This window comes from Oncorhynchus nerka, linkage group LG5 (genome assembly GCF_034236695.1).
Source record: "Oncorhynchus nerka isolate Pitt River linkage group LG5, Oner_Uvic_2.0, whole genome shotgun sequence".
Classification (NCBI taxonomy): domain Eukaryota; kingdom Metazoa; phylum Chordata; class Actinopteri; order Salmoniformes; family Salmonidae; genus Oncorhynchus; species Oncorhynchus nerka.
In genome coordinates, this window is record NC_088400.1 from 62,288,880 (window position 1) to 62,315,721 (window position 26,842).

At 44.1% G+C, this 26,842-nt stretch overlaps 4 protein-coding genes and 1 pseudogene across 6 annotated transcripts; 4 read left to right on the plus strand and 1 right to left on the minus strand.

Annotated features, from left to right (window-relative positions):
• The first annotated feature begins 518 nt into the window (after positions 1-518).
• On the plus strand, positions 519-2,682 carry LOC115129989 (protein CIMAP1D-like; annotated as a pseudogene).
• On the minus strand, positions 2,593-4,101 carry LOC115129990 (interleukin-27 subunit beta-like). The gene is made up of 5 exons (XM_029660784.2): positions 3,907-4,101; positions 3,584-3,696; positions 3,265-3,491; positions 2,999-3,165; positions 2,593-2,915 (listed from the first exon to the last, which is right to left on the minus strand). Exons 1-5 carry the CDS (start codon positions 4,045-4,047, stop codon positions 2,766-2,768), a joined length of 798 nt encoding a protein of 265 aa, XP_029516644.2. The 5' UTR covers positions 4,048-4,101; the 3' UTR covers positions 2,593-2,765.
• A 1,503-nt stretch (positions 4,102-5,604) lies between these two features.
• On the plus strand, positions 5,605-9,646 carry LOC115129801 (splicing factor YJU2-like). Its single transcript, XM_029660526.2, has 8 exons — positions 5,605-5,748; positions 6,208-6,308; positions 6,396-6,540; positions 6,657-6,791; positions 6,907-7,088; positions 7,403-7,550; positions 7,639-7,810; positions 8,467-9,646. The coding sequence occupies exons 1-8, from the start codon at positions 5,725-5,727 to the stop codon at positions 8,589-8,591; spliced, it is 1,032 nt and encodes a 343-aa protein (XP_029516386.1). The 5' UTR covers positions 5,605-5,724; the 3' UTR covers positions 8,592-9,646.
• Positions 9,647-12,024: 2,378 nt separating this feature from the next.
• Positions 12,025-18,325, plus strand: LOC115129991 (SH2 domain-containing adapter protein F-like). 2 transcript variants are annotated; one of them, XM_029660786.2, is made up of 9 exons: positions 12,025-12,114; positions 13,636-13,882; positions 14,089-14,190; positions 14,322-14,574; positions 14,698-14,852; positions 14,924-15,029; positions 15,373-15,544; positions 15,662-15,781; positions 15,941-18,325. In XM_029660786.2, exons 2-9 carry the CDS (start codon positions 13,640-13,642, stop codon positions 16,125-16,127), a joined length of 1,338 nt encoding a protein of 445 aa, XP_029516646.1. In that variant the 5' UTR covers positions 12,025-12,114; positions 13,636-13,639; the 3' UTR covers positions 16,128-18,325. The 2 variants fall into 2 exon arrangements, with proteins under 2 accessions (XP_029516646.1, XP_029516645.1); XM_029660785.2 differs by lacking the exon at positions 12,025-12,114 and adding an exon at positions 12,486-12,867.
• A 4,264-nt stretch (positions 18,326-22,589) lies between these two features.
• On the plus strand, positions 22,590-25,639 carry LOC115129993 (sperm microtubule associated protein 2-like). Of its 2 annotated transcripts, none has more exons than XM_029660787.2 (8): positions 22,590-23,039; positions 23,565-23,640; positions 23,719-23,780; positions 24,091-24,157; positions 24,235-24,361; positions 24,463-24,619; positions 24,823-25,022; positions 25,105-25,639. In XM_029660787.2, exons 2-8 carry the CDS (start codon positions 23,579-23,581, stop codon positions 25,144-25,146), a joined length of 717 nt encoding a protein of 238 aa, XP_029516647.1. In that variant the 5' UTR covers positions 22,590-23,039; positions 23,565-23,578; the 3' UTR covers positions 25,147-25,639. The 2 variants fall into 2 exon arrangements, with proteins under 2 accessions (XP_029516647.1, XP_029516648.1); XM_029660788.2 differs by having other exon boundaries at positions 23,568-23,640.
• The last annotated feature ends 1,203 nt before the right edge of the window (positions 25,640-26,842 follow it).

Sequence of the window (26,842 nt, forward strand, 5' to 3'; positions counted from 1 at the left end):
TAACGTTTCCTCACCTTGTGAAGACCATCTATGATTCAGCCTTTGAGGCTGTGCCTTTCCTGAAGAGGCTGGATGGTGCCGGGAGTGAATCAGTGACAGAGCGGCAAACAGTAAAGGGAAGAGATGGAAGAAGAGAAGAAAGAGAGAGAGAGAAATCTGTGTGCACGGAGTAGAGTTGTCAACTTATTCTGGGATACCTTTTGACTGAAGTGGTCTAACAAAGTTTTGTCGACAGACGTGAAGCAGGAAGGACCCGTACGTACAGAGGATATGTTTGGACGAACAGAGGATCAAACCAGACCGAATCTCTTCTCCTGCTTGTTATTATTGTGCTGATTGGGGATTGCATTTCTAGCTGCCAGTGAATCACAGGGCTGCCCACACAGACACAACTGACTGCTCTGGGAGAGAAGGCATTCTCTGAGGATTGGCAAACCTAGCTGGGAGTGACAGAAGAACAAAGTGTAAAAGAGGAATAGAGGAGGGGGTAGGAAAATAGAGAGAGAGATCGACATATCATTGAGGTTAAGAGGCTTCCGATAATTGCTGGCAGAGAGAAAGGTTTTTATTGCAACATGTTTAAATGAAAACTTGAATTTAGTCGACAGGGACCGTATTCAACACTGTCATATTTCTGTTTTAACATCAATGGAAAAGTGAAATAAAGAAGCTCTAGAAACTGGAGTAGCAGGAATATGGGGAAAAAATTGTATTTTTGTTTTACATGACTGGAAAATAAACATGATCATTATCATCACCATCATTACTTGTTGCTAGGGCCAGGCCCCGGTCACTATGCTCTCCCTCCAACCATTGGCTACGTCAACCATGACCGCACCAAGCACAGTAGCCCCGCCTACACCTTCCACAGACGTATGAGCAGCAACAGTAAGTCTCTGAGGTCAAACTCAGTCTCCTTGCTTTTTTCTCTTGTATGGTGAGCAGACCTTATTCACACCGTTGCCGTGAGGATTCACACTCCAGGCTAGTAGGGCAGGAAGCAGAAGTCGATGGAAAAATACTGCTGACATTTTCCTAAAGTTTGACCTTTAAATTCACCTTTGACCTTTATTATTATGAATTATTGTGCGTTCTTCTCCACAGTGGTCTCCGTGGATTGCAGTCCAGGACCCCAGTACCACATCGATGCCAAGATGACCCGGTTCGGCCGCGTCGGTACCCCTTCTTACTCTATGCTAGGCAGGGCAAGACCCGTCGTTTAGACTAGCTACTCCTGAATCAGAAAAATTGTTCAATCAAACTGTATTACCCCAGTGGGCATTTGTCGCTGGACATTCTTTACATTCTCTCTCACCCCCTCTCTCTCTCTCTCTTTATCTCTCTCACCCCTCTCTCTCCTCCCCTCTCTCTTCCAGACTGCAGGTCCCTACAGCCCAGAGAAAGCTCATCTCAGACCTTCCTCCTACACTATTCGCTCTCTGTCACGCTACCGTATAATGGATTCTGTGCCCGCCTGACCGGTACAAATGAAAGAGAGAGACAGAGGGGGGTAAAGAGTGACGCTATATGATTCATATCATTCTTTAATTTTTTTTTATTTGACCCCCTTTTCATAGTATCCAATTGTTTTTAGTAGTTACTATCTTGTCTCATCGCTGCAACTCCCGTATGGGCTCAGGAGAGACGAAGGTCGAGAGTCCTCCGAAACACAACCCAACCAAGCTGCTTCACAGCGCGCATCCAACCCGGAAGCCAGCCGCACCAATGTGTCGGAGGAAACACGATATACCTACCGTATGAAACAAGGATATACCTACCGGCCAAACTCTCCCTAACCCGGACGACGCTAGGCGTCACCCCATGGACCTCCCGGTCGCGGCCGGCTGCGACAGAGCCTGGGCTCCAACCCAGAGTCTCTGGTGGCACAGCGATGCAGTGCCTTAGACCACTGCGTCACCCAGGAGATGATTAATATAATTTTAATCATCCTCCCAGGTACACCCACCCTAACCTGCTGGGTTCCCAGGTGCCCCACAAGCCGTCCAGTGCCAGCTACAGCTTGGCGTAGCGCAGACAGGTTGGCACTCCATCAGAAGACCGGTCCATGACCTCTGGACCAGGACGCTACAACAGTACTGACCCCAGCGTCTACCTCACACGACAGCCGTCCTTCTCTATGCAGGTTCATAGCGTGATCTTATATTTATGTAGGATGTAGGTGTATTCAATTAGCTTTTTAACTATTTATTTATGTACAATTTAACATTTTGTATAGTATTTTCTTGCATATATCTTCCTCTAGACTAGATTATTGGGATGTTTCCCTTAAAATAAAGTTGGATGTGATTTTAATTTTGATCCAGAGCCGGACTACCCGGGCCAGCGATCAGTCTCAGAAGCCTGGGCCAGGGACCCACAGCCCGGAGAAGGTCCTGCTCCACCTCCCCAGACCTCCTGCCTTCTCCCTGGGCATCAGACACTCAGAGTTCATTACTCCTCTGGTGGTGGTTGTTTCCGACTGATTTTTATTGGAGTTTCACACGGAGTTTGTGGAAATGCTGGAGTCAGTTCTGAGTTAAATACCACTGTGTTGTTTTAATGAGCACATTTAGCACAATGTTGGAAACATGCTTTACAAATCAAGTGTTTTTATTATCATTGTTAAGTCAAGTTTACAAATGTGTTTGATCTGTGTTGATCTGTGTGTGTGTGTGTGTGTGTGTGTGTGTGTGTGTGTGTGTGTGTGTGTGTACACATGCGCATATATGCCTGTGTTATCTCAGTGTGTATGTGTGTGTGTGTGTTCAGTGTGCAGGCATAGTGACAGTAACAGGTAGGCTCCAATCACTGCTCTGTCCCAGCCCCATCAGTTCCATGGAACACACCTGAACTAGATAAGACCTCTCAGGAGACAGCCCTGGTAGAACTTTCTTGGTGTCCTCAAACGGATCCAGCTACAGAGACAAAGGGAGACAGAGAGATTGAGAGGGGGGGAGAAAGACAGGGTCGCACAGACACAATAAGAGTTTGCACTCACAGTGATCTCATGTGGGGTACCCTTGTTGTCCCAGTGGTATCTGACTTGGTACTTCAGGGGGAAGAGGGTGTGGTCAGACCAGGAAGGGGGAGGGGCCCACTTCACTAACAGCCTCAGCTTCCCGGGAATGACTTGCACAGTCACATTCACAGGGGGGTCCGGCTTCACTACACACACACACACACACACACACACACACACACAATGATTCTGCTACTACTATTCCAATAGGTGGGAGACACAGAGACAGAGAGACAGGTTCTTACCAATGTCCTCTACAGTGAAGGCCTGTAGGTGGGAGGCGCTGCCCATATGGTTGACTCCTGTGATGTTGAGCTTGTAAGACGTGTAGAGCTTTAAACCCTTTAGGACACAGAGCCACCTTGCCCCTGGAGAGGAGCCATTCACCCCAGGGAGAGAGGACTCTGGGCTGGGGAGAGGATGCACGGAGGTAGGGTAGGGATGGCACTGCTGGATCTCTCCGCCTTTCATACTAGGACATACGGAGAGATTAACTAAGAAATGGGGATGTTTCGAGCGTCTATAAGCTTCTCTCTCAAACGCTTTCACACACACACAGTTTACCTGTAGGTGGCGATGTACTGTATGGGAAGCTGGGTCTGTGGAGGCTCAGGCCATGAGCAGAGGGCTTTGAAGGGGTAACTGGGAGACCAGCAACGTACCTCTGGAGGGGGGGTCTGCCAGTGGCATAGGATACACACACTCAGAAGTCACCCCTCAAATACACTCAGGGGAGAGGGAGAGAGCAGTGGAAGGGGAGAGAGAAAATGGGAAAGTAGGAAATAGGGGTGGAGACAGAGAAAGGAAAGAAACAGGGGATGTGGAGATGGAAGGAAAGGAGAGAAGATAGCTAAGTATTCCAGACAGGTCCTCATTTCTGAGAATGCAGTCTCACCCCTTTCTGCTCTGTTCTCTCCTGATGGAACCGTCAGAACCGTCCCATCGCTGCTGAGTACACCGCTGAGAAGAGTCACCACAGCACACACACACAGCCAGAACAGAACACACACACAATGCTGGACATACATTCTTCTTATGTTAAGAACAGACAGGCTACAGTGACTGACTGACTGACTAATATTCTAATATTAACAGTTCTGCAAACCTGCCCACAATCCAAAGTCTCCTCTCATTGGCTGGATTCCAAATAAAGTCCCTATCCCCTAGCTAACAGTGCCTGCCCTAGGTTGATTTGATATTGTGCAACACTAGGGTTGTAAAACTACAGGTAATTTACCAAACATGGAACATGGAAATCTATGTTAACATTGGTAATTCATACTTTTACAAATGTACTCATGTAAAATATTAATTAATGATTTATTATCCATTAATTTCTAGGTTAGAACAGGGCTCAGAACAGGGCTCTCCAACCCTGTACTGGATAGCTACCGTCATGTAGGTTTTCACTCCAACCCCTCTTGTAACTAACCTGATTCAGTTTATCAACCAACTAATTATTAGAATCAGGTCCATATGGTTCAAGAGAAAATGACATAATTAATGAAAAAAACATTTGAATCTACAATGACATATGTATGCAAAATGTATAGGTAAAATGTATGTATATGTAGCAAAAAAAGCTGTAAAAAAACGAAGATATTTGTCCTCCGAAGGGGTAAAACAAATCTAAATAAACAATGACGTAGTTTGCAATTAACTCTTCAACTGCCACCAGTTTGGCCAAAATATTTACGTTTAGATTGTGAAAATATAAACCATTTTTCATGCTGAACCTCTCCTATTGGTGCTACCACGTGGCGCAGCGGTCTAAGGCACTGCATCTCAGTGCTCAATTCCATATTACAACCAGCCTGTGATTGAGAGTCCCATAGGGTGGTGCACAATTGGTCCAACATCTGTGTTTGGCCAGGATAGGCCTTCATTGTAAATAAGAATTTGTTCATAACTGACTTGCCTAGTTAAATAAAAAAAATGTTTAACTAAATTGACCAAGCATATGATGTTAAATACAGGAAATTAATTTTATTGCTGTAAAAAAACACTGGAAAATGTTTCAGTTGCTGATTAGCTTTCATGCTATATAACATGAGATCTCATACTGAGGAGACTGAGGAGACATCCTACATTTATCACAGGAAATAAAGGCCTTATCACAATGAGCCATTTAAGATCTGTTTTTATTCACTGCTATAAACAACATGTATATTGAAAGAATCCTCTCTAATGAGCCACCTTACAAATCCCACCAAGTTGGTTAACCCTGTTGGAAAGATGCGGTAGCGTGATTGCCTTTCACGACAGCAACTCAGGTTCAAGTCCCGGTTCTTCAGTTCACCAAAAAAAACGATATATTTTTTCAATGGATGTCATTCTGAAACCCTCTCTTGTGATGGCAAATTTAATCCATAACTTATAATATTGCTGTGATGCAGATCCATGTTGACACTCTATTCCTTAGATACTGTGGTAGGGACTCAACCCCACTTTCATGGACACAATCATTGTTTTGAATTAAAATATAAATCATAAAATTATATTTATATATTTATTAATATGAAATGCGTGCTTTTCGACATGAGCGACTTTTATTGTGAAGACTGGACCTATACTGGAAGCGGAAGTTATTTTCTGCTCTGCTCAGACATCGCATTAACAGCAAGCTAGCGATCTTGTTTAGCTAACATCATCACAGTTTGTCCTTCCATTTCGTCGCTACATTTCGCTTTTATTTCCAATTAAGAATGTCAGAAAGAAAAGTGTTAAACGTATGCACAATTCTTGTTTGCTATGTCTTGATTTCTTCTCGATTCGCTGAAAACGGGCAGTTGTTTAGCGAATGCAATGTTTGCTAGCTAGCAGCAAGCTGCGTGTTGCTAATCAGTCTTGGCCATTGAAGCAAAAACTGTTTTATGCTTATCATGACACCTAGTTACACAATAGTAGTAGTTCGCTCAATACGCTTAGCTAGCTATATAGCTAGTAGTCGTACTCATTGTAGCTAACTAACTAGCTATGTTTCCTGTCTATCTTTGCTTATGAGGATATACTGATTAGAATAGGTTCTCACTGTAAACTTTGAATATTTTCATCTCTTTGTGAATTGTGTTTGTCTAATTATTCTATGTTTTACTCTCGTTGTAGCTATTGACTGATAAAGGCAATGTGAATCAGATATTTCGTAGTTAAATTACAATTGCTGACTGACTGTGCTCGCTCTCCTGTAGAAATACTACCCGCCAGACTTCGACCCGGCTAAAATACCCAAACTTAAGCTCCCTAAAGACAGGCAGTATGTGGTCCGGCTGATGGCTCCCTTCAACATGAGGTATGTTAACACTCTACAACCCTTCCCAGAAACAGGTACCATGAGGTGTGTGTGCTCTGACCCTGTCCCTGCGTGTGTGCCTTGCAGGTGTAAGACTTGTGGGGAGTACATTTACAAGGGGAAGAAGTTCAACGCCCGTAAGGAGACTGTGATGAATGAGCTCTACATGGGACTGCCCATCTTCCGCTTCTACATCAAGTGTACAAGATGCCTGGCTGAGATCACCTTTAAGGTAAATCTGTTTCTGTGTGTGTATACTCACCCAGTGTGTGTCTGTAGACTAATCCATAAAACATCAACTACATCTTAGAACAGTTTGTGTACTCACCCAGTGTGTGTTGTCTATAGACTGATCCGGAGAACACAGACTATGCCATGGAACACGGTGCCACAAGGAACTTCCAGGCGGAGAAACTTCTAGAGGAGGAGGAGAAGAAGATAACTAAGGACAGAGAGGAGGAAGAGTTGAACAACCCTATGAAGGTATATCTCTAGAAACAGTGCTGATGAACCTGACAGACTGATGATATGTTCTCTACCAGGTTTGTAGAGAACAGTGCTGATGTTGTGTTGAAGAGCCGTACTGATGATGTTCTAGGTGTTGGAGAACCGTACGCGGGACTCTAAGATGGAGATGGAGGTTCTGGAGAATCTTCAGGAGCTCAAGGAGTTGAACCAGAGACAGGCTTCGGTGGACTTTGAAGGAATGCTGGGAACATACAAAGAGCTGGAGCAGAGGACCAAAGAGCAGGAGAAGGAGGAGGACGAGAGGGAGACACGGTGAGTACAGACAGAGGGGGAGGAGGGCGAGAGGGAGACACGGTGAGTACAGACAGACAGAGAGGGGGAGACACGGTGAGTACAGACAGAGAGGGAGGAGGGCGAGAGGGAGACACGGTGAGTACAGACAGAGAGGGAGGAGGGCGAGAGGGAGACACGGTGAGTACAGACAGAGAGGGAGGAGGGCGAGAGGGAGACACGGTGAGTACAGACAGAGAGGGAGGTTGATGAGAAAGAGGGAAATTGTTAAGCAATTTTTTTGAGAAATGGTGCAAGTATAGCAAAATAACAAAATGGTTGTGTATGTGTTACAGGGAGATGCTAGAGAGAGCTCTAGTGAAGAGGTTAAGAGACTCCGACTCTGACTCAGACCAGGAGGGCGAGAGCAGCAGCAGACCAAAGAAACCCAGCACAGACAGACCTACTGACATCCTCACCACAGACAGACTCACTGACCCACAGGTAACACACACAGACCAAACACACACACAGGCCTCACAATACATGTTAACCAACATGCCTACTTATGTCCTGTGTGTTATTTCTGCAGGGCCTGTCAGTGGGGGGGGTGAAGAAGGCCAAGGTGGAGAGCTGGGAGAGAAGTGTGGGGGGGCTGGGAGGTGGAGGGGTACTGGGAACACTGGTGGTGAGGAAGAAACCAGTGACCTCTGTCCCCAAACCTGGTACCACAGTAACTCCTGCAGGCTCTAACACACAGATAGGTGAGTTATGGAGGCTTTGACAGAAGCTGCAATATCGAAATGACTTCGTATACACTGGGGTGATTTCCTGTTCTGCAGGCACCTAGCCGAACTAGTGTGCTTACATACTCCTTTAAAAGACCTTCGCTTGAAAAACTAGAAAAAAATCAGTAACAGCAGTTTGTGCATTCTGAGACGTTGTAGCCAGTGTACACTTCCTCAAAATAGAACTCAACAAATCTGGCATAGTTTTACATTTTTTAATTTAAAAAAAAACTTTATCCACAATTTCGTGATATCCAATTGGTAGTTAGTCTTGTCCCATCGCTGCAGCTCCCGTATGGACTTGGGAGAGGCGAAGGTCGAGATTCATGCGTCCTCCAAAACACGACCACGCCAAGCCGCACTGCTTCTTGACACACTGCTCGCTTAACCCGCAAATCCAGCCGCACCAGTGTGTCGGAGGAAACACCGTACAGCTGGCGACCAAAGTCATTTTGCCAAGGAGATCTTAGGCGTGCAATTTTATATCCAACTAATATGTTTGGTGCAGTATTTCTCAATGGAAAAATTTGAACGACAACAAAGACTTTATTGAATAATCTCTACTGTTGACCAATCACTGACGAAGGGCTGTGGACTTTGTCATTCTAACCTCGGTACTTCCTGCTTTGCAGTTTCAAAGGCAGCTGCTACTGTACTGACGGAGGCTACTAAGCCAATCACAGCACAGAATGGGTCGTCGTCGCTCAGTCTCCTGGGGGCGTATTCCGACAGTGATGACAGCAACAACAGTGAATGAGAGAAAGGCTGGCGATGCTTTGGCTCACCAAAATGCTCAGTCAGTATCTGAACTTCGTGATATGGAAATGTGTTGATATGTTGTTGGGCAATTCACCTCTTCCACACAACCCAGAACAGTTTTGGATTTTCAAGATCACAACACAAGGATGGTTATTAGGTGTAAGAAAGGGGTAAGAAATGTGATGCCTGTGATGATTTAAAACTACTGTATTTGTTTCAGGGTATATAGGAGAGTTAAAGGGCTGAATTGTATCATTCTGCTTTGTGACCCCTACCCCAATGTAATTAGTTTTCACCTGTGATTTTAGAAAATATATTTTGAAATGTCCGTCTACCAACTACCCTCCAACTTTGTAAAGGTGTAAGTCATGTTTTGGCTTTTCATTATATACTCATTTACCTCTAAATCAGTGGTTCTCTAAATGTTTTCTTGCACTGTGGCACATTCTAAACTATTTTCTCTTGTGCCCTACCCAATCAGATTTTTGTTGTTGTTGAATACAATGTCTGAGTTTTCTGGAGTCATAAAAATGTACTTTAGGTCCAAGCTAAGTTTAAAAATATATATATTTTTAAGTTGTGTGTTATAGGGCAAGGGTCTCTGAACCGGTCCTGGAGAGACACTGGGTGTGGAGAATGTAAATGTAGGCCTGTGTTGCAGATAAACAATTGTATTTCTATGGAACCTTTTTTTTATATAGCCAAGTCAGTTAAAGAACAAATTCTTATTTACAAATACAGCCTAGGAACAGTGGGTTAACTGCCTTGTTCAGGGGCAGAATGACAGGTTTTGTACCTTGTCAGCTCGGGGATTGGATCTAGCAACCTTTCGGTTACTGGCCCAACGCTCTAACCACTAGGCTACCTGCCACAAAGAGTTTACTTGATAACCATCTACACGTGACTTTACCCAGAGACTTCCATTCTCTGCTGTAGTAGGCTGCTTTTGTGAGTTTAGAACATGAAATCAATGTGTCAGAAGCAGATAACTTTAACTAAAATGCTCCTTGATTGAACTTCCAAGTTATCACATTAAATTTGTTGCTAAACAGGCACTGGTGTGGACTTGACTCAACAACAATCAAGTGATTGTAACAATGGCAACAATAAAATAGACTGGACTGTGTGTGAGAGAGAACAGTTTAACTCCCCACTTGTCCTGGGGAACTAGTAAATTCCGATGTCCTCTTTCTCTTCCACCTCATCTGGCATGGAAAGTTAGATTTGGCCCCTGTCTCCAATGCTGTACAGCACGTCAACTCTCTTCCTGCACATTCATTGTTCTCATTCATTGTTCATTGCTCTTTATTTGAGCTGCTGACCTCTCCTGGCAGGCTGGCACGTGCCCTGTAAGTGGAGTTTTTGTTTCACTTTTTTTAAGTGAATAGAAAATATATAGATTTAGCAAAAATATTAAGACAGCCTGCGTTAAATAGTATAAATGTAAGCCAAAGTTTTTTTTGGGGGGGGCGGGTTGTCAGTAAGAACAATATTAAATGTTGGCCCATTCATTCTCAGTTTCGCTCACACGTCACGATCACTATGTGGTAAAGATCTCTGAGCCCGAGCCTCACACTGATTGTCATGATGAAGATGATTCTGGTCCAGTAGGAGTGACATTTTTGGAGAAAGTGGACCCATATGAGGTTTCTGGTTGGATGAAAATGGAATTGGGTACTGCTGAATCAGTGAAGGTAACCCAAAGTGGACTTGTGATGATTTTTTTGTGTTTCTTCCACCCAGAGGGAGCTGGGGACAAGACCTGTTACTTGCTTTGCTCTGCTCTAAGAAACAGAGTGCCATTGAAAGGAGTGATTACTGGGATAAGGTGGAGAAACTGTAATAGATGATTCCCGGTGTCTATGACACCCGCCGTTTGGTGCAACGCAGACCCGGTCGTGAGCATGGTGAAACAGAGGACAGCCTTTTGTTTGAGTTTTAATTCTGAGTCGTTACCCAACAAAGTCATGTTAGGCTATATCAGTTATCCCGTAAGAGTTTTTGTGCCGAACCCACTACGGTGTTTCAGGTGCCGAGCTTGCAGCAGTGTGTAGAAGGGAGATTCCTATATGTGAGAAGTGTGCAGGAGGGCATGGGACAAAGGATTTTGTAGCATCGATAAAGCAATATGTGTTAACTGTAGGGTAGCCCTTGGTCATGACTATGTGTTCCATTACATTACACATAAGTCATTGGATGAAGGAGTCTTCTGTAGGGGGGAGTTTTGTTAAGAACTGCAACACTCGGTCTGAACATTAACACGCATCGCTTGTGGTATGGTTTTGGAAGCATAAGGACCTTATCTTTCATATAAAAAAAACAAGCGGTTTAATTGATACACAACTTTATAGGGTTAAGGTTCCCACATGGCCATATTTCCATGTTACAGCTCTTGTTTACGGAAAACAGACATATGACAGAGTGGACTACCTGTGCTAATTAGCTATTTGTGTCTCCGAAAACCTGTGTGTCAACAGAAGATAGATGCCACAAATGTGTTTTCACTGAAAATTACTGTCAGCTGCAACTGTGTTAAAGAAACTGCTTTTAAACACAGCAAGGTGACCAGGGACAATGGTATGGTTCAACAGTACAAATACTACCTACGCCCTTAGGGTTCTTGGAACTCAAAACGGCCCATCAAAAGGTTCTTCCAGGAACCCCATAGGGGGTCGGGTTCATGGTAGAACCTCCTTACTTGGTGGGGGTTCTTGCAGGTTTTTCACTTGTATGATCTAAATATATATATTTTTTTGTGATGATACCATCTATCTTTACATATTTGTGCAAATCTTTCTAAAACAGAAAATGGACACAATTCAATGGATATCAATCAACAAAGAGGTAAGAATATGTAGGCTATAAGAATATGCTGAATGTAAAATAAAATAACTTTTGATAATGCTTTTCATACACATACCTTGGTTATAATGTAGATGCTTATGGGATATTCATTGAAGAGGTAAGGGGGGGAGGATGGTAAATGTGATCTGCATAACATACCAATTGACATACCTTTGTATGCCTCCTCGTCTGTATACCTACAGACACAAAAGTGAGCATTTCACTGTACCCCACAATTACAAATGCGACCCTGTGTGTGTGACTAATAAAATAATCTAATCTAACTGGTTAAGTGGACATTAAGTGTATGTTTTGCATTTGTGATATTATTTTGAGGTAATTTGAAAGTAGAGGGATTTATGTTTCTAGAACAATACTGCAATTGAGAATCGATTCACGTTTAGATGGAGTATTTGTCTGTTTTGGTTTCCAGAGCCAATTCACCCATTAAACAGAAAATGTAAGGTCCTTGGACTAATGAGTAACGTTAGGCTCCTTTAGTCCAAATTAGGGCTAACTGTAGGGGTGCTCATGTTCCTGGGGATCAGAAATGTCCAGTGCCAGAGAGGCAGGTTGAAGTTGCCATGATCAGAGTAGTACAGAAGGTGTCATATACTGAGGCAGTGAAGAAAGTAGAGGAAGATGTGTCAAGGGTAAGGGATCCTAAGAGGCTCCAGGTGAGTAGTAGAATGTTGCCAGTACAGAGTGATGGGCCTACGAATGCAGTGTGCTTCAGTATGGTTGGCTTTTAGTGTTTATTGCTATGGTTGTCAACTGTCCTGCAGGAATAGAATGTAAAATCACAGAAAATAGTTGTTGTGGTGGCAGCCTCAGAGAAGTACTTGGGTTTACGATATTTTAAAGCAGAAGAGGGTGTGTTGAATGGGGTCCCGTCCTCCCAGGCCATGCCTGGTATAGGATAAGATAGGTTCAAAATAGTGAAATTGGGTGGTGGGTTCTTAATAATGAGTGAAGGGTTTTTTGTAATGCAAAGTATAATGGATTTATACTCCAGTCCATTTGGTGGCGGTAATAGGCCATTAATATTGGATGCCAACCGCCGTTAAACCCCACCGAATAATACTTTATTGTAGCTAGCTAACGTTAACCCTTCTTATTATAGCTCAGTTAGATAACCATTTCGGACTAAAATAGTCGAATTAGTTAAGCTAGATAGAAATTGTAACGTTAGCCAACTAGCTAGCTAGCTTGCTAACTGAAATAATATTCTACAAAATGCATTTAATCTTTGTTTTAAACTGACTGACGTAGCGTAGTTAATTTACGTTGGTGGCAGGCAAACTTGTTTTCTTCAGCTCAAGCCGAGGGAAGCTAACGTTAGCAAGCTACAATGACAATTCTGTGAATTCATGGGGGTGGACACACAATTATATACGTCATTGGCTAACGGCCCCGATTTCCATCAAAACGTAAGTAATGACAGTATCGTTTTTATATTATGCAAATATAAGCTGCATAGCTAAGGTTATCTATGTTGCACCAAACATGTCTAGCTAGCTAACAGCAGCTGATTATAGCTAGCCAGCCAATAGCCAAGCATTCGTAGGTAGATCCCTGACTAGCTTGTCAGTCGCTTTCCAGATTCAAACAAAATATAGCCTCCTTGTAAATAGAAGGATCTGGAAATACAGTACTATATCTAGCCAGATAACAAACATTTACTACTCTCTCAAACGTTAGTTTGATGAATGCATTCCAGTTCAGCTACCTAGCTTTATCTAGTTCCGATCCTCCTGTCACAAAGCAAAGCTACATAGGTAGCTAGTGTGATTGAAAGATTCCTTTCTTTTGCTCAATATGTTTTTATATATATATTGGCCTTTAAATAACTAGGGCCCAGAGTTTTTCCTGCTCAGGTCTATCAGGCCAGTTTTTCATCCTCTCATGCCCACTGCCCATACCAATCAAGTTATGTCATTAGTTACATTAGAACGTTAATATTCCTCTTAGATAAATTATCTGACCTACCCTGATCACTTACATTGTCCAATGACTGACTGCCAGACCCAGTGTTTTATTCCCATATTCCCTCTCACACCCAGTCTGATGAGCATCCACTGAATGCCCGTGTGTGTTGTTTTGACTGATTCCATTGTCACGGTAAGCACATTATTGGAAGTGTTGACAGTGTTAGTTAGATATGGTTGTAATATTCTGCTTTATTCTCCTTCCCTCAGACCCATGGCAAAGTGGTTAAAGGACTACCTGAACTTCGGCAGCCGTCGTGACGCCCCCCAGCTTCCGCGTCCTGACTACACAGAGAGTGAGATCCTGAGGGCCTACAGAGCCCAGAAAGACCTGGACTTTGAAGACCCATACCAGAGCGCAGAGAAATCACAAAATGGCTGCTACGGTGGCTGTAATGGGACAGTAAGCCTGCATGCATTTCCCGCCTTGGCTTCTGTCCTTCCCAACGATGCAGAGGTGGGCAATGTTATCTTATAGGGCATGAACATGTTGTGTTATGACCGTGTTATTACAGCAGAGGCGGCTGGTTGACTGAGATATAGGAGGACTGACTCAATGTAATTGCTGGAATGCAATGGCTCTAACAGTATCAAACACATGGCTTTACAGGTGTTATGACCATGTTATTACAGGTCTTTTAAGGTTGTTATAATGTATTCCAGGTGAAGGTGGTGTCTCCCAAACACAGGCTGATCAAGGTGGACTCTGAGGAGTTCCGTCGCAGTAAGGTCCCCCTCAGCCCCGTCACCATCCACCAAGAACCGGTATGGAATGACAGTTGTTTTTGATCTTCTCCCTCTTTCATGTTCTTTGTATCCACATGATTCTCCTCATTTATTTATGGCTTTGACCCTTTTTCCTCACTATCCCACCCACCCTCCATCACTCTCTTCAGGTGCTTCCCTCTGCTCCTACAGTAATAGGGGACTCCGACACCGACTACTCAGACCCGTTTGATGCCAGACCAGTTCCTCGGCTTAGAACAGATTGGGAGCCTAACCCTAACCCACACCTTACCTTGGACCTCAGCCCCATCACCAGTCCTACCCTGGTAGCCTTCAGCCCTAACCCGATCCTAGGTCTCAGTCTCCGTCCAGGGCACAGCAGCAGCTACATGGAACCCTTTGAAGCCCAGAGGGTCATCACAGGTCGGCTCCTTTTAGGTGTTGCCTACACACCCACACCTTGGACTTCATGCCTGGCTGTCTAAAATGACTGACATACTACTGAGATGCATAGACTTATAGTTAATTTATTGATTGTGTGTGTAGAGCTCCAGCGGGGCCGGCCAGGAGTGGGCAGTGGAAGGTCAGGGGCTGGGATCGGAGATCAACTCTATGATGACCCCTACGATGAGAGGACTCGACATCGCCACCGGGGGGCGCCACCGCAGCAGCAGGGGAGAGAGTTCCTCAGGAACAAAACGGTAACAATCTTCTTCTTCTTCTCTGTTTTGATTTCATCATCCTCCTACATCCTCTCCTCCTCCTCTTCCAGAGAGAGGTCAGAGAGAGCAGGCTGCCCCAGGACGATGAGAGACCAGCAGAGGAGTACGACCAGCCCTGGGAATGGAAGAAGGACAACCTCTCCAAAGCTCTAGCAGGTAGATATCTAATAGAGGAAAGCATCACTGAATTGTTGGGCTCTAAAACACGTTCATCTCTAAAGCTCTAGCAAGTAGACCAGTGCTCTGATCTATTCTGGTGTAGGAGGCACTCGGTAGATGCTGCAGTTTTACATTTTAGCCATTTAGCCGACGCTCTTATCCAGAGTGATTTACAGGAGCAATTAGAGTTCAGTGCCTTGCTCAAGGGCACACTTTTTCACCTCGTCTGCTCGGGATTTGAACCAGTGACCTTTCGGTAACTGGCTCAATGCTCTTAACTGCTAAGCTACCTGTTGCCCAGGTATTTAAGTAGTTGGCTAATAAAACTCTCCATTTGTAGTGAAGTTTGAGGGGGCAGAGTGGGTGAAGTCGTTAGCCCAGTCAGACCAGGCCAGACTACCCAGTACCAGCCCCACAGCCCCAGGGGGCGCAGCTAGCCTTCTGAGGCCTGGTGACACCACCCCTGTCCTGGGTGAGAGAGTGGACCCCTGCCTGCCCCTGGAGAGACAGGTGTAAGTTCCTTCGCTCAACCGCTGACTCAGGATAATTCAAGAAGCTCCCCCTGGCCGTGTGTCACACTGTTATGTGTCCCTTGTTATGCGTCACACAGTAATATGTCCCCCTTGCAGGTGGTACCACGGTTCTGTGAGTCGTGTGGAGGCAGAGACTCTACTGACATTGTGCAAAGAGAGTTCCTACCTGGTGAGGAAGAGCCAGGCCTGCCCACAAGACTACTCTCTCTCCCTCAGGTACATTTACACACTCTCCCTCTCTCATTCTACTAATGTTCTACATTATTCCAATCACATCATCATAAATCTGTTTTCCATGGGTTTTCCATATTTATCTAGGCCCTAATAAGGTGTTAAGGATTTTATAACGCTGATCTCTATTTCGCTCTCTTTCAGGAGTTGTCAGGGCTTCATGCATATGAAGTTCACTCGGAGTTCAGAGAGTCGTTACGTCCTGGGAGAGAACAGTCCTCCATTCTCCTCTGTACCAGAGGTCATCCACTACTACACCATGCACAAACTACCTATCAGAGGAGCTGAACACCTGTCTCTGCTCTACCCTGTCATAGTACAGACCCTCTGACCCTTCTCCACTCATTATCTGCATCCCAACTGGCACCCTATTCCCTATGTAGTGCACTACTTTAGTGCACTACTTTAGTGCACTCTGATCAAAAGTATTGCAATATATAGGCAATAGAGTGGGACACGGCTATTTATGATCTATTACTAATACAGATGGTGCTGTCGTCTGCGGAGATGCTAACATGGCTGCTGTGGAACTGTGTGATGTTATTCTTAGAGCGTCAACATGGTTCTGGTGGAAACCACAATGGTTAAACTATTACAGTTGAAGTCGGAAGTTTACATACACCTCAGCCAAATACATTTAAACTCAGTTTTTCACAATTCCTGACATTTAATCCTAGTAAAAATGCCCTGTCTTAGGTCAGTTAGGAGAATGTGAAATGTCAGAATAATAGTAGAGAATGATTTTATTTCACCACATTCCCAGTGGGTCAGAAGTTTACATAAACTCAATTAGTATTTGGTAACATTGCCTTAAAATTGTTTAACTTGGGTCAAACATTTAGGGTTGCCTTCCACAAGCTTCCCACAATAAGTTGTTTCATCAGACCAGAGGTCATTTCTCCCCATGTGCAGTTGCAAACCATAGTCTGGCTTTTTTATGGCGGTTTTGGAGCAATGGCTTCTTCCTTGCTAAGTGACCTTTCAGGTTGTCGATAGAGGACTCATTTTACTGTGGATATGGATACTTTTGTACCGATTTCTTCTAGTATCTTCACAAGGTCCTTTACTGTTGTTCTGGGATTGATTTGCACTTTTCGCACCAAAGTATGTTCATCTCTAGGAGACCGAACGTGTCCCCTTCCTGAGCAGTATGATGGCTGCGAGGGCCCCATGGTGTTTATATTTGGGTACTATTGTTTGTATAGATGAACATGGTACCTTCAGACGTTTGTAAATTGCTCCCAAGGATGAACCAGACTTGTGGAGGTCTACAACTTTTTTTCTGAGATCTTGGCTGAAATGTTTTGATTTTCCCATGATGTCAAGCAAAGAGGCACTGAGTTTGAAGGTAGGCCTTGAAATACATCCACAGGTACACCTCCAATTGACTCAAATGATGTCAATTAGCCTATCAGAATCTTCTAAAGCCATGACACTGTTTTCTGGAATTGTCCATGCTATTTAAAGGCACAGTCAACTTAGTGTATGTAAACTTCTGATCCACTGGAATTGAGATACAGTGAAATAATCTGTAAACAATTGTTGGAAAAATTACTTGTCATGCACAAAGTAGATATCCTAACTGACTTGCCAAAACTATAGTTTGTTAACAAGCAATTTGTGGAGTGGTTGAAAAACAAGTTTTAATGACTCCAACCTAAGTGTATGTAAACTTCCGACTTCAAATGTATATGGCCAAAGGCAAATGCTGTAACAGAGCAGGTTACTGTATGTCAATAGAATATTATCGATCATCTGTATGGCACATTGATTAGCTAGCTGTACCAGGGTGGGAGTTTCATCCAATAGTGCTATACAGTAGACTGCTACATCGCTATAGTGGAAAGCTATTATATAAATGTGTGCTTGAAAGCTATTTCAGTCCTTATATGTATGAATGTTGGTGTTTTACACCTGAGTGTACAAAATATTAGGAATACCTTCCTGATATTGAGTTGCGCCCCCTTTCGCCCGCAGAACAGCCTCAGTTCGCCGGGTCATGGACTACAAGGTGTCGAAAGCGTTCCACAGGGATACTGGCCCATGTTGACTCCAATGCTTCCCAAAGTTGTCAAGTTGGCTGGATGTCCTTTGAGTAGTGGACCATTCTTGATACACACAGGAAACTGTTGCGTGTGAAAAACCCAGCAGCGTTGCAGTTCTTGACACACCCTGTTCAAAGGCACTTCAATATTTTGTCTTGCCCATTCACACTGAATGGCGCACACACACAATCCATGTCTGAATTGTCTATAGGCGTAAAAATCCTCCTTTAACCGGTCTCCTCCCCTTCATACACACAGGTGACATCAATAAGGGATCATAGCTTTCACCTAGTCAGTGTGTAATGGGAAGAGCAGGTGCTCCTAATGTTTTGTACACTCAATGTAGTTGCGTGTTAAAGTGTGAATGTTTTTTGGACTTTGATCATAAAAGCTAAAGAATAATAGGTAGGTTTGTTACTGTGGTGCTGTTTGTAAGATTTTCTCATGTTCTATGAAAATAAAGTGTAATTTTGTTTTTTAAAAACTGTGTTGAAAGTCTAACTACATATACAAAGGTAGAGGGAAGGAATAAGGGTTGTTAAGATAAATATATTTGCTACTTTCCATTGTCCATACTAATATCATTGCTTCGTTCTAATTGGTATGCATTTAAATTGGAAATTGGAAAGACTGAAAAAATAGCAGCATGTGCATTCAATTATTTATTTTTTCATTTTTTATTTCACCTTTATTTAACCAGGTAAGCTAGTTGAGAACAAGTTCTCATTTGCAACTGGGACCTGGCCAACATAAAGCATAGCAGTTTGACACATACAACAACACAGAGTTACACATGGAATGAACAAAACATATAGTCAATAATACAGTGAGTGCAAATAAGGTCAAATAAGGGAGTTAAGGCAATAAATAGGCCATGGTGGCGAAGTAATTACAATATGGCAATTAAATACTGATGTGCAAAAGATGGATGTGCAAGTAGAGATACTGTGGTGCAAAAGGAGTAAATAAATAAATACAGTATGGGAATGAGGTAGATAGATGGGCTGTATACAGATGGGCTATGAACAGGTGCAGTGATCTGTGAGCTGCTCTGACAGCTGGTTCTTAAAGCTAGTGAGGGAGATGGGAATCTCCAGCTTCAGTGATTTTTGCAGTTTGTTCCAGTCAGTGGCAGCAGAGAACTGGAAGGAAAGGCGACCAAAGGAGGAATTGGCTTTGGGGGTGACCAGTGAGATATACCTGCTGGAGCGTGTGCTACAAGTGGGTGCTGCTATGGTGACCAGCGAGCTGAGATAGGGTGGGGCTTTACCTAGCAGAGACTTGAAAATAACCTGTAGCCAGTGGGTTTGGCGACGAGTATGAAGCGAGGGCCAGCCAATGAGAGCGTACAGGTCGCAGTGGTGGGTAGTACAGTGGGGGAAAAAGTATTTAGTCAGCCACCAATTGTGCAAGTTCTCCCACTTAAGAAGATGAGAGAGGCCTGTAATTTTCATCATAGGTACACTTCAACTATGACAGACAAAATGAGGGAAAAAATCCAGAAAATAACATTGTAGGATTTTTAATGAATTTATTTGCAAATTGTGGTGGAAAATAATAAGTCACCTACAAACAAGCAAGATTTCTGGCTCTCATAGACATGTAACTTCTTCTTTAAGAGGCTCCTCTGTCCTCCACTCATTACCTGTATTAATGGCACCTGTTTGAACTTGTTATCGGTATAAAAGACACCTGTCCACAACCTCAAGCAGTCACACTCCAAACTCCACTATGGCCAAGACCAAAGAGCTGTCAAAGGACACCAGAAACAAAATTGTAGACCTGCAGCAGGCTGGGAAGACTGAATCTGCAATAGGTAAGCAGTTTGGTTTGAAGAAATCAACTGTGGGAGCAATTATTAGGAAATGGAAGACATACAAGACCACTGATAATCTCCCTCGATCTGGGGCTCCACGCAAGATCTCCCCCCATGGGGTCAAAATGATCAAAGAACGGTGAGCAAAAATCCCAGAACCACATGGGGGGACCTAGTGAATGACCTGCTGAGAGCTGGGACCAAAGTAACAAAGCCTACCATCAGCAAGGGCACTGAAGATGAAACGTGGCTGGGTCTTTCAGCATGACAATGATCCCAAACACACCGCCCGGGCAACGAAGGAGTGGCTTCGTAAGAAGCATTTCAAGGTCCTGGAGTAGCCTAGCCAGTCTCCAGATCTCAACCCCATAGAAAATATTTGGAGGGAGTTGAAAGTCCGTGTTTCCCAGCAACAGCCCCAAAACATCACTGCTCTAGAGGAGATCTGCATGGAGGAATGGGCCAAAATACCAGCAACAGTGTGTGAAAACCTTGTGAAGACTTACAGAAAACGTCTGACCTCTGTCATTGCCAACAAAGGGTATATAACAAAGTATTGAGATAAACTTTTGTATTGACCAAATACTTATTTTCCACCATAATTTGCAAATAAATTCATTAAAAATCCTGTCTGTCATAGTTGAAGTGTACCTATGATGAAAATGACAGGCCTGTCTCATCTTTTTAAGTGGAAGAACTTGCACAATTGGTGGCTGACTAAATACTTTTTTGCCCCACTGTATATGGGGCTTTGGTGACAAAACGGATGGCACTGTGATAGACTACATCCAGTTTGCTGAATAGAGTGTTGGAGGCTATTTTATAGACGACATCGCCGAAGTCAAGGATCGGTAGGATGGTCAGTTTTACGAGGGTATGTTTGGCAGCATGAGTGAAGGAAGCTTTGTTGCGAAATAGGAAGCCGATTCTAGATTTAGTTTTTGATTAGAGATGCTTAATGTGAGTCTGGAAGGAGAGTTTACAGTCTAGCCAGACACCTAGGTATTTGTAGTTATCCACGTGTTCTAAGTCTGAGCCATCCAGAGTAGTGATGCTGGATGGGCGGTTAGGTGCGGGCAATGATCGGTTGAATAGCATGCATTTAGTTTTATTTTCGTTTAAGAGCAGTTGGAAGCCATGGAAGGAGAGTTGTATGGCATTGATGCTTGTCTGGAGGTTAGTTAGCACAGTGTCCAAAGAAGGGCCAGAAGTATACAGAATGGTGTCGTCTGTGTAGAGGTGGATTAGAGAATCACCAGCAGCAAGAGTGACATCATTGATGTATACAGAGAAGAGAGTCGGACAGAGAATTGAACCCTGTGGCACCCCATAGAGACTGCCAGAGGTCCGGACAACAGGCCCTCCGATTTGACACTGAGCTCTATCAGAGAAGTAGTTGGTGAACCAGGCGAGGCAATCATTTGAGAAACCAAGGCTGTTGAGTCTGCCAATAAAAATGTGGTGATTGACCGAGTCAAAAGCCTTGGCCAGGTCGATGAAGACGGCTGTACAGTAATGTCTCTTATCGGTGGCGGTTATGATATCGTTAAGGACCTTGAGCGTGGCTGAGGTGCACCCATGACCAGCTCGGAAACCAGATTGCATAGCGGAGAAGGTACAATGTTTGTTACCTTGGCTTTCGAAGACCTAAGAGATGCAGGGTAGGATAGATATAGGTCTGTAGCAGTTTGGGTCTAGAGTGTCTCCCCCTTTGAAGAGGGGGATGACCGCGGCAGCTTTCCAATCTTTGGGAATCTCAGACGATACGAAAGAGAGGTTGAACAGGCTAGTAATAGGGGTTGCAACAATTTCGGCAGATAATTTAATAAAGAGAGGGTCCAGATTGTCTAGCCCGGCTGATTTGTAGGGGTCCAGATTTTGCAGCTCTTTCAGAACATCAGCTATCTGGATATGGGTGAAGGAGAAATGGTGGGGGCTTAGGTGGGTTGCTGTGGAGGGTGCCGGGCAGTTGACCGGGGTAGGGGTAGCCAGGTGGAAAGCATGGCCAGCCGTAGAGAAATGCTTATTGAAATTCTCAATTATCGTGGATTTGTCGGTTGTAACAGTGTTTCCTAGCCTCAGAGCAGTGGGTAGCTGGGATGAGGTGCTCTTATTCTCCATGGACTTTACAGTGTCCCAGAACTTTTTTGAGTTTGTACTGCAAGATGCAAATTTCTGTTTAAAAAAGCTAGCTTTCCTAACTGCCTGTGTATATTGGTTCAATAATGTCTTCATTATGTTTAAGGACTCTTGGAAGATTAGTCCAAATGGGGACTAAAAGAGATCCAAATAAAATCAATCAAATCTTTATGAAAGCCTTTCACATCACAGTGTGTGACATGACCGACGACGTGGATACCGGCGTCACCATAGCAACCACCAGGCGTCAGTATCAGCGTAAGCAAGGATAAACATCAAGGGTGCGTTCGTAAATTCACTTGGCTGGTTCTTTAGTGTGTGTTCGTAAATTCAATCTGGAGTGCCAGAGTGCGCTCAGACTGCTCCTGGACGTTCATAAATTTGTTTCGCTCTCGGAGCGTTCAGAGCGCCCACTGGACGCTTTGGCTAGCAGTCAAGCACCCAAGCTAACTGGCTAAATTGCTAGCTACTTCAAGACACAAATGAAAGAACACCTCACTCTAACCATTGTACTCGCCATAGCAGAGCAGATTAGGCTTTTTTCATGTTATCTAGAGCGTTTGTGACTAACTGTCCTGCTGGCAACAATTTCATAGTTTTTTTGCCAATTTCTACCGACCGGTCACTTTCTATGGGTGTTGCATGTTCGTAAATTCATCAGTTATTCCGCGTTCTGGCACAAACGAGTGCTCTGAAATTGGAGTAGATAACCAGAGTTCAATTACGAACGCACCCGAGAGTGCTCTGAAATCTGAGTAGATTGCCACAATGAATATACAAGCGCACCCCTACTCCGATTTCAGTACCAGAACGCAGAATAACTAGCTAATGAATTTATGAACGCACAACACCTGTTGAATATTACAGGTATTAGGAAAAAAACGTTATTAAATTGTTGCCAGCAGCGCTGTTACAGTCACCAACTCTCTAGATGACATGAAAACAGCTTAACCTGCTCTGCTAGTGCGAGTTAAATGGTTAGAGTGAGGTGTTCTCTCATTTATGTCTGGAAGTAACTAGCAAACTAGCCAACTTTAGCCAGTTATCTTGGGTGCTCGACTGCCGTTGTGAGGTCAGAACGCTCGGATCAACCCTACTCCTCGGCCAGAGCGTCAACTGTGCGCTTTGAATTTACGAACGAACTATCTGACATTTCTCTAAATTTACGAACGCACAGAGCGCACTCTGGCACTCCAGAGCGAATTTCCGAACACACCCCAAGTTGATCGCGAGGCAGCGGCAGGTAGGCGACGTGATAAAATAACGTGATAATGTATGCACATATTTTGAGCTGCTAATCGTGGATATTGCGTTTACTTTATAAAACCGTATCTAATTAGTAGTAAGTAAAGTCGTTGTCAACTTCGCATCCAGTGCATAGTTGACAGCATATTTGCGAGATGGTTCAAATGATTGTCTTACTAATGTCATGTTTATGCCATTGTTTGACTATATCCATGTCATAATGAGGTGTTATTGTTACCACTTGTCTCCCAATGAAGAAATGGTGTGTGTGTGTGTGCACTGTGTTCAGAGACATTTACAGGAAAGTACAATGAACCTGTGGAGGTTGCTGAGGGGAGCAAGGCACATAATAATGGCTGGAAAGGAGCTAATGGAATGGTATCTTACACATGGAAACCATATTTGATGTATTTGACACCAATCCACCCATTCCACTCCAGTCATTACCACGAGCCTGTCCTCCCCAATTAAGGTGCCACCAGCCTCCTGTGCAATAAACAGTCATTTTTGTGTTATGCTTCAGCAGCTCGCGTATCCATGGCTACCCGGATGGTGCAACTCGCTCAGCCCAAACCCAGCCTGCTCCGATTCCCTGACCGGTACTGCCACACAAACACACACACACACACACACACACACACACACACACACTGACTGACTGATTATTTTCCTTCCAGACGGTCAGTCTACTGGCTAGATGAACTCCCACCTGAAAGAAATGGCTCCACCACCACGTTTGGTAAGATCACCCCACTCTCTTTCTGTCCCTATCCCTTTTTCACTCTCTCTTTCTGTCTCTATTTATTTGACCTTTTATTTGACCTTTATTTAACTAGACAAGTTAGTTAGGAACAAATTATTATTTTCAATGACGGCCTAGGAACAGTGGGTTAACTGCCTTGTTCAGGGGCAGAACAACAGATTTTTACCTTGTCAGCTCGGGGATTCGATCTTGCAACCTTTGGTTACTAGTCAAACGCTCTATGATGTTTGTGTTGTGGATACTTTACTTTATAATCACCTTTTTAATGTTATTGTTTTTGTTGTAGAGTTGACGCCCCACTGGTCCCAGCTGTGTGGCAGGAAGCGGCTTAATTCTGGGTTCGAACAGAGCAGGTAACACTTCATAATGTTGTACACTATGTTAATGATGTGTATAATAATGCATGATGACTCTCCTCCTCCCTCTCCAGGTTATCTCCCCAATGGGAGGTCAGTGTAGCAGCTTTGAGTGCCTATCCATCCAATAGAGTGTGTTCTCTGGCTTTGCCCCGCCTCCCCACCATAGGCTGGGAACCTGACCGCCCGCTACTGGCCTCCGTGAGTACCACACACCTCAATGTATAACCCTCTATCTGTGTCTCTCTCTGCATATATCTATCTCTCTTGTTTCCTCTCTTTGTGTGTGTCTCTCTCTCTAGCTGAGCAGAGTGGTGCAGACTGCAGTAGCCAGTCCTAGGGTCTGCCAGTTGGCCTGTCCCAAGCGGAGGCAGGGTCTCTATTCGCCCCATTCGTCCAAGACCTCACTGGCACCCCCCCACCAAGCTGCAACCTCCTCCCGACTACAGCTCCTCGCCCGTAAGACACTTAGGATACCTCGTATTTACCTCAGAAAGTAACGTTTAGTAACGGCCACCCAACTACATTGCAAAGTAAATGTGGTGTTCATTTTTAGCCTGAAAATTGTCGCTACTCTATCTACAACTGTCTCGCACACACTCTCTCTCTCCATTTCTCTCTCCGTCTCCTTCCTCCTCCCCATCCCACCTCCCCTCTCCCAGTCCCTAAGTCTGACCACCCCCAGTATGCCCAGGACCGTCCAGTCATCTGGCCAGTGCCTGGGCCAGTGAGGAAGGCAGTAGCCAGTGAGAGGGTGCAGGTTCTTTCACGGCCCAACCAGCGGAAGGCGCTGTTCCAAGGCTACAACCCGTACACGGTTACCCTAGCTGCACGCTCCGCTAGCGCCTCGCCGCGCCTACAGGTGAGCTGTGTTTCTCTCATTTACTCATTCATTTAAATCATTTAATAAAAATGTAATTAGTTTGTCTGTTTGTTTATTACAGGAGCTTTGTCTGCCCCTGCCGCGGAAATGCAAGGGCAAATAGACGAATGCATCTCATCTCACACCTCTACAGTACCTCCAGCCGCCTCTTCTTCAGATACTCTGTCTCCTGTACAGCATGTCTATGTCCCTGATCACCACTGCTTCATAATAAAGACCCTCTATGATCTCATTGAGACATGTTGCTGGGTCTTTGTTCTGGTCCAACGGGACCACTGGCTTTAGAAGGTGGATTGTTTAGTGCTGCGACGTTCAACAGCGTGCTGATCATTCAACTGAACTGAAGTGACTTTTACGATCACCAAAGGGGAGTTACAACGCACAGTACATACATAAAGCGAAAACCACCTGAATGTAAAAGTGTACCTTATATATTTTACTGTGTAATTGTAGTATGTGACAGATGAAGGAAACCTGAAAAAGGATGTAATATCTTTAATGAATATTCCCTCTCCTGTTAACCCTCTACTGCGCATACAGTTGAAGTCGGAAGTTTACATACACTTAGGTTGGAGTCATTAAAACTTGTTTTTCAACCACTCCACAAATTTCTTGTTAACAAACTATAGTTTTGGCAAGTCGGTTAGGATGTCTACCAAGTCATTTTTCCAATAATTGTTCACAGACAGATTATTTCACTTATAATTTACTGTATCACAATTCCAGTGGGTCAGAAGTTTACATACACTAAGTTGACTATGCCTGTAAACAGCTTGGAAATTTCCAGAAAATGATGTCATGGCTTTAGAAGCTTCTGATAGGCTAATTGGCATAATTTGAGTCAATTAGAGGTGTACCTGTGGATGTATTTCAAGGCCTACCTTCAAACTCAGTGCCTCTTTGCTTGACATCATGGGAAAATCAAAAGATTTCAGCCAAGACCTCCACCAAAAAGTTAGACCTCCACAAGTCTGGTTCATCCTTGGGGCAATATACAAAGGCCTGAAGGTAGCACGTTTATCTGTAAAAACAATAGTACACAAGTATAAACACCATGGGACCACGTAGCTGTCATACCACTCAGGAAGGAGACACGTTCTGTCTCCTAGAGATGAACATACTTTGGTGCGAAAAGTGCAAATCAATCCCAGAACAACAGCAAAGGACCTTGTGAAGATACTGGAGGAAACAGGTACAAAAGTATCTATATCCACAGTAAAACGAGTCCTATATCAACATGAACTGAAAGGCCGCTCAGCAAGGAAGAAGCCACTGCTCCAAAACCGCCATAAAAATGCCAGACCACAGTTTGCAACTGCACATGGGGACAAAGATCGTACTTTTTGGAGAAATGTCCTCTGGTCTGAAGAAACAAAAATATAATTGTTTGGCCATAATGACCATCGTTATGTTTGGAGGAAAAAGGGGGAGGCTTGCAAGCCCGAGAACACCATCCCAACCGTGAAGCACAGTGGTGGTAGCATCATGTGGGGGTGCTTTGCTGCAGGAGGGACTGGTGCACTTCCTGAAATAGATGGCATCATGAGAAAGGGAAATTATGTGGATATATTGAAGCAACATCTCAAGACATCAGTCAGGAAGTTAAAGCTTGGTCGCAAATGGGTCTTCCAAATGGACAATGACCCCAAGCATACTTCCAAAGTTGTGGAAAAATGGCTAAAGGACAACAAAGTCAAGGTATTGGAGTGGCCCTCACAAAGCCCTGACCTCAATCCTATAGAAAATTTGTGGGCAGAACTGAAAAAGCGTGTGCGAGCAAGGAGGCCTACAAACCTGAC

Bases quoted from the DNA above. Each gene is read 5' to 3' on its own strand.
- LOC115129990 (XM_029660784.2), bottom strand. From the start codon at position 4,047: ATGTATGTCCAGCATTGTGTGTGTGTTCTGTTCTGGCTGTGTGTGTGT. The intron at 3,166-3,264 runs GTAAGAACCTGT...GTGTGTGTGTAG, and splicing joins CTTCACTGTAGAGGACATTG to TGAAGCCGGACCCCCCTGTG. The intron at 2,916-2,998 runs GTGAGTGCAAAC...TTGTCTCTGTAG, and splicing joins GTACCCCACATGAGATCACT to CTGGATCCGTTTGAGGACAC.
- LOC115129801 (XM_029660526.2), top strand. From the start codon at position 5,725: ATGTCAGAAAGAAAAGTGTTAAAC. The intron at 7,089-7,402 runs GTGAGTACAGAC...TATGTGTTACAG, and splicing joins GAGGACGAGAGGGAGACACG to GGAGATGCTAGAGAGAGCTC. The intron at 7,551-7,638 runs GTAACACACACA...TTATTTCTGCAG, and splicing joins ACAGACTCACTGACCCACAG to GGCCTGTCAGTGGGGGGGGT.
- LOC115129991 (XM_029660786.2), top strand. From the start codon at position 13,640: ATGGCAAAGTGGTTAAAGGACTACCTGAACTTCGGCAGCCGTCGTGAC. The intron at 13,883-14,088 runs GTGGGCAATGTT...AATGTATTCCAG, and splicing joins TCCTTCCCAACGATGCAGAG to GTGAAGGTGGTGTCTCCCAA. The intron at 15,782-15,940 runs GTACATTTACAC...GCTCTCTTTCAG, and splicing joins GACTACTCTCTCTCCCTCAG to GAGTTGTCAGGGCTTCATGC.
- LOC115129993 (XM_029660787.2), top strand. From the start codon at position 23,579: ATGGCTACCCGGATGGTGCAACTCGCTCAGCCCAAACCCAGCCTGCTC. The intron at 24,620-24,822 runs GTAAGACACTTA...CCCCTCTCCCAG, and splicing joins CCGACTACAGCTCCTCGCCC to TCCCTAAGTCTGACCACCCC. The intron at 25,023-25,104 runs GTGAGCTGTGTT...TGTTTATTACAG, and splicing joins GCGCCTCGCCGCGCCTACAG to GAGCTTTGTCTGCCCCTGCC.